This window comes from Microtus ochrogaster, chromosome 24 (genome assembly GCF_000317375.1).
Source record: "Microtus ochrogaster isolate Prairie Vole_2 chromosome 24, MicOch1.0, whole genome shotgun sequence".
Lineage (NCBI taxonomy): Eukaryota > Metazoa > Chordata > Mammalia > Rodentia > Cricetidae > Microtus > Microtus ochrogaster.
The window spans coordinates 8,765,646-8,770,570 of NC_022024.1; the positions used below are offsets into that span (position 1 = coordinate 8,765,646).

Consider the following 4,925-nt stretch of genomic DNA (forward strand, 5'->3'; position numbering starts at 1 on the left):
TTTTTTTTTTTTTGTCTTGCTCTTAGGACCTCTTGATTGTTCTCTGATCCCTTTCATCTCTGGACATCTCTTCCACTGAGTTGGGTCCTTGCCTTCCCACTTCCTCCTTCAGAACCAGTCCCAGAGGGCGGGGGGGGGGGGGGGGGGAGTTCCTGAGTCCTCACCCTCAGTACAGCCGCTGGTCTCTCTGGCAGACCCATAACCCTGGGGCCCTGACATAAAGTTGGCTTGGTGGCAAAAGGGCAAACCAGAAAATCCTAGAAAAGAGAGACAGCTGGACTGGGGCATTCGGATGGGGAGATACAGGGCTTACCTCGAGACCCCACGTACGGTATGATTCTAGACTCAAAGCATACATGGCATGGAGTCTCAAAATCCTCCTGTAGATAAGAAACTAGCGTGGGGTAGGGATGAGTTGGAGAGGGATCCCGGGAGTAGGTGAGAGATCTGCCAAGTCCTCAAGCTTCAGGGACTGCTAAACACACTCACCTTCTGTCCCCATGCTGGGGACCCCTTGGCTGGGGAGGGGTCGGAGGCAGCATGGCTCACCATAGCTATTGACTTGGGATGGAGTCATGGAGTTGAACATGGTGTCTCGGAGAAGAACGAGGGCCACTGTAGGAAGGAGGAGTGCAGATTTGCCAAGTCATAAAGGGGACGAGAAACAAGAATGTCAATCTCAGGCACAAGACCGTGGCCAGCAGGCCCCTTGTGCCCCTAACTTCCCTGATAATGGTCATGGAAATCAAGTTGAAAATAATGCCATTCAACAGCGTTAAGAAGAAACCTCCCATAGAGCAAGAAGTCTGTAAGTCTGGGGGATCTTTTGGGGGAACTGGGTAAGTGTCTCATGGTCTGTGTATGCACATGGGGAAAGTATGGACTAACTGATCCAACATAAACTCCAGGCGATTTTAATGTCATGATCCCTCCACTGCTTCTCGTTCTGGTCATGGCCGGCTTTGAAGAGTATGTTGGAGAAACACTGACTTCATGCCAGGGACTGCTTGCTTGCTCGCTCTGTCTGAGCGCCAGCCCAAGAAGGCATGCATATGCAATCTCTCCCGTGTCCAGTAGAGGGAGACCTCGCTTCAGTCCAGATTGGCTGGTGGGGCCAGAAAACATAAATGATCTGTCCTCTTAGACAGAGAAATGTGTGGGAGGGAATCAGGCTTAGGAGCAGAGTGTCTCCCGTCTGTTAAGTAAAAAGGATGGAAGCTAAAGTCATTCTGAGGCGGCTTGAGTCTGGGCCTACTTAACCCTTCTGGTCGAGGGGAACTGGAAAGGAACTTTGAAGAAGGGCTTAATGAGGATGAGAAAACAAAACTCCTCTAATTAGGAAGGAGCGGGAGAGCAAAGAGATGGTGCGAGGTCCGGTTTTCCTTCTCGCAACCAGTTTTCACTCCACTCCACGTTTTTCGGTCTTCCGGGAGCGGAGGGTGGGGTGGGGCGGGGTGGGGTGGAGAACCACCGGGAGCGGGCCGGCCGGCGCGGTGGGTGATCCCGGGATGCTGGGATTTAGGGTGAGGGCGGGGCAAAATGGAGAACGGAACCCTACGACCCAGCCCAAGAGCTGTAGCTTGGGTTGTACCTATGCTAACTCCTCCTTTTTCAGCTGAGTCCCGGATCCCGCATCCAAGACCTCCCAACTCGACCTTGGCACTAACGTTGGGGGTGGGGGGCACAGCTGGCTGGCAGCTGGATGAGGGGCATGTCTTCTGCCTCCTCTGCTATGACTCATTCAAGAGAAGGGGGGGGGACTTGCAAACGACCCCCAGACGCTAGATGCTCCCTCAAAGATGTCACTCTTATCTTCCTGTCCCATTGCCTGTCTACCCCAGGAGACCCGATGAAAATGGGGCGACAGCCCTCTTCTCCCACGCGTGCCACAGCCTACACTCACGCCTCCCTCTTCATACTAGTAAATATGTCGTTAGCTAGCTTTTCCAGTTTCAGTGAAGGTTTTCGGGGCGGAATGGGACAGAGCGCACTCAGAGTTACCCTGCCAGAGACCCGAATCATCTTCAGTGTCTATTTTCCAGAGTCCTGTACGTACCCCTTCTCCCCAACTCCCAGGAGTCGGCCCCACCCCCTTCTCCCGGTCCCGCCTTCCCCGCCCCCGTGCCTTCTCGGCCCACCCAAGTCGCCGCCGCAGGCTCCGGCTGCAGACGGCTCAGCTTCCCCCGCCCTCCTGGGGAGCCCAGAAAAGCGGGGGGGGGTGTGTGTGTGTGTGTGTGAAGGGTGTAACATTCTTCCCTTCTCTCAGCGCATCCTGAAAGCAGGCAGTGGCGCGCGGGGGGGGGCGCTATTGGAAAGTGGGGTCCCTATAGTGGAGTGGGAAAGAAGAAACCAGACACTACAGAGAGAAGGGCCTGGGTAGATAAGGTGTGCTCAGGAGGACACCTTGGATTCCAGAGTATCTCAGCTGGCTTCCTAAGGGTTAACCCCTATAGACCCCCGGGAACCCCCTAGTGACGTCAAGGGCGAGTCGGAGACGTCCGTCCGGCGGGGATGCCCAGAGAGATAATGGGGGGGGGGTCCTTCTGAACCCCGCCCCCTAGAGAAAAATCAATCGCTTTCTCAAGAACTTTTCTCCCTGAAAACTGCCCATCTTTCTCCCTGCTCTGGAAGGAAAGACCTAAACCATAAAGTCTCGGCCTCTATGGAGTTCCCTTTCCTTGATCCCGTCCCCAAAGCTAACTGTCCTGGGTTGATTGTTTCAGGGTCATGGGGCCTGAAAGAGGATTCAGAGCGGGGAGCAAGGGCAGGCAGGGTGGTCTAAGCCAGAGGAGGGGCCTCGGTCCCCAGCTCCCGTTTGGGCGGGGGGCCAACCAGGATACACAAGCTGGCAGTGGCCAGTGGTCCCGCTCTGCCCCAGTAGGGGTCTCCTGGCGCCTGGCTTCAGCTGCCCCGGTGGTCCTGAGGTCAGAGGGTCAAGACAAGGTCTCCCCAGCTCTTGCTCAGGGCCCTGCCCACAGTCCTTCAGACTAAAACACAAATTTCCTAGGGATTTTTCTAAGGCCTACACTACACGTTTGAAAACCCACCCAGCTTCCTTCCTACTCCTTTGCCCCCAAACCCAAGCTTCTACCGGGACATCTGTCACAACACAGGTCAAGAGTCCAATCCCAGCCCGGGCCTCAGTGATTTTGTTGCCTCAAACACTCCTATTCCCACCGCACTGAGCGCTCCCTCCTTTTGTGGTGGGTCCCCTCTTAGGAACACTGACGTCTTTGCAACGGCGCTCAGAGACGCACCTGGAGTTCCGTCTACCTCGCAGACCTCCAGCTGGCCGTCCCAACAGCCTCTTCATGCCAACCTCAAGAAAGGGAGATATTTCTAATATGTGGGAGAGTACAAAGAGACCCAAGACAGACAGACTGCCGGAAGAAAAAGGAGATACGGAGAAAAGGAGGCACAAATTAAACAAGAAAAACATCCAAACTTCCGAATGGCTCACCCCAATCTCGCCCACCCCATATTGTCTCTGTGCCCCAGGTCTCCTTGTGGGATAGGGTGAGTCCCTAGGCATCAGAGCATCTCCTCAGCCTCCTCCCCCACCGCTCCCAGGTGGTCTCCCCTCTTGCCCCCCTCTCACCTCCGTCGGGGCGCAGGGCTCGGGATGCGTGGTCCAGGGTTGGAAACTGGGCTGGGGGGTGTGCGGCGGGGAGGGGGGGCGACAGGGCCACTGCAGCGCAGCTTCAGTGCCACCCCACCCCCCCAACCTGGCCCCCAGCCCTCCCGCCGGCCCAGCCCGCCGGGCCGCGAGCCGGGACCACCCGCGAGAAGCGCAAACTTTTTTTTCCTTTTGCAAAAACTTTTTCTCACTCTTGCCACTGGCGCACGGCCGCTCTTCCCGCTCACTTCCCTCCAATATCCTTCCTTCAGGCCGTTCTAGAAGATGAAGTGGGGTGGCTAGAAGTTAGAGAGGGGGTGCCGGGCTTATGGCACCCCCAGGACCCCCAGGATCCTCCCCCTCCCTTGAGGGACCCTATACTGCCTACTACCCCCCCTCCCGAACACGCTGCTCTTGGTGGGCAGTAAATCCCGGCGCGGATTCATGGATCGGCTGTTCACGAAGAGGACCTGAACCAGAGCCAGGAAAACATTGAGGAAAATATTGCGAGGCTGGAGAGGACAGTGGGGGAGCGGGGAGGGGGAGCGGGAAGCTCACCCCAGGAAGTTAACTTTGAAGGTACGGCTGATGGCTTTCGTTGGTCTTAACTGGGCATTCTCCATGCTTTGGTCTATAGGCCAGCCTCACTCTTAGATTGGAACGTGGAGGATTTGGGAGAGTTGGGGTTTGGGCAAAAGGAGTTGGGTTGGCTGTGGTAGAAAGTTTTGGGGGTGCGACCTAAGGAACATGAAAGAGGAACATGGGCTTAAGTTCTAAGTGCCAGGTGTGTGTTCACAGATCACTGAAGTGTCTTCTGTTTTAGTACCTCTCCAGAGAACCTTCGTTCTCCATCTCCAAATTCTGGAGACTGCTGCCACCTCCACACCGCTCGCTTTAAGGCTTTTGCGCCCTCTGCTGGTCGGCTTCGCACATGTCACTCCTATGTGCTGAGTCTAGTTGGTCGCACTGGCGAATTTAAGGAAATTTGACAGGTTGCCATTGGCAAGGGCCAGGTAGGAGCCCAGGGAGGGAGCTGCGTGAGTCTGAAGAAACAGAAGGGCACACCAGGGGAGACTGCTAGTCCCTCAAGGTGGTGCCTGACGGGGGAGTAGCCTGTCTCTTTGGATTTGTGTTGTAGTGGTGACTGGACACGGGGCAGAGGGCAGCTAGTTCCGTTTCCCACCGGGGAGAGAAGTCAAGGCTTGGTGCCTTGAAAGCAGTCCGTGCCCTAACGCTGCTCTAAGCCACCTTCTTGGGCCTGCAAAGTATGTTTTTTAAAAAAGCAACAACAAAACGAAAACGAGGTGAA

General features: G+C 55.8%; 1 protein-coding gene across 3 annotated transcripts in view; it reads right to left on the bottom strand.

Annotated features, from left to right (window-relative positions):
- Nucleotides 1–3,717, bottom strand: part of Gli1 (GLI family zinc finger 1) — an 11,600-nt gene extending 7,883 nt beyond the window's left edge. Inside the window, exons 1-4 of one of the 3 annotated variants that reach the window (XM_005357991.3) lie at nt 3,599–3,717; nt 3,258–3,380; nt 490–615; nt 165–257 (exon numbers count right to left, since the gene is read on the bottom strand). In XM_005357991.3, the coding sequence (XP_005358048.1) occupies nt 165–257; nt 490–589 (193 nt within the window). In that variant the 5' untranslated portion in view covers nt 590–615; nt 3,258–3,380; nt 3,599–3,717. Of the gene's footprint in view, nt 1–164; nt 258–356; nt 381–489; nt 616–3,257; nt 3,381–3,598 lie in introns of those variants that run through there. The other 2 variants (XM_026784601.1, XM_026784602.1) reach the window with 2 other exon arrangements.
- Nucleotides 3,718–4,925: the final 1,208 nt, after the last annotated feature.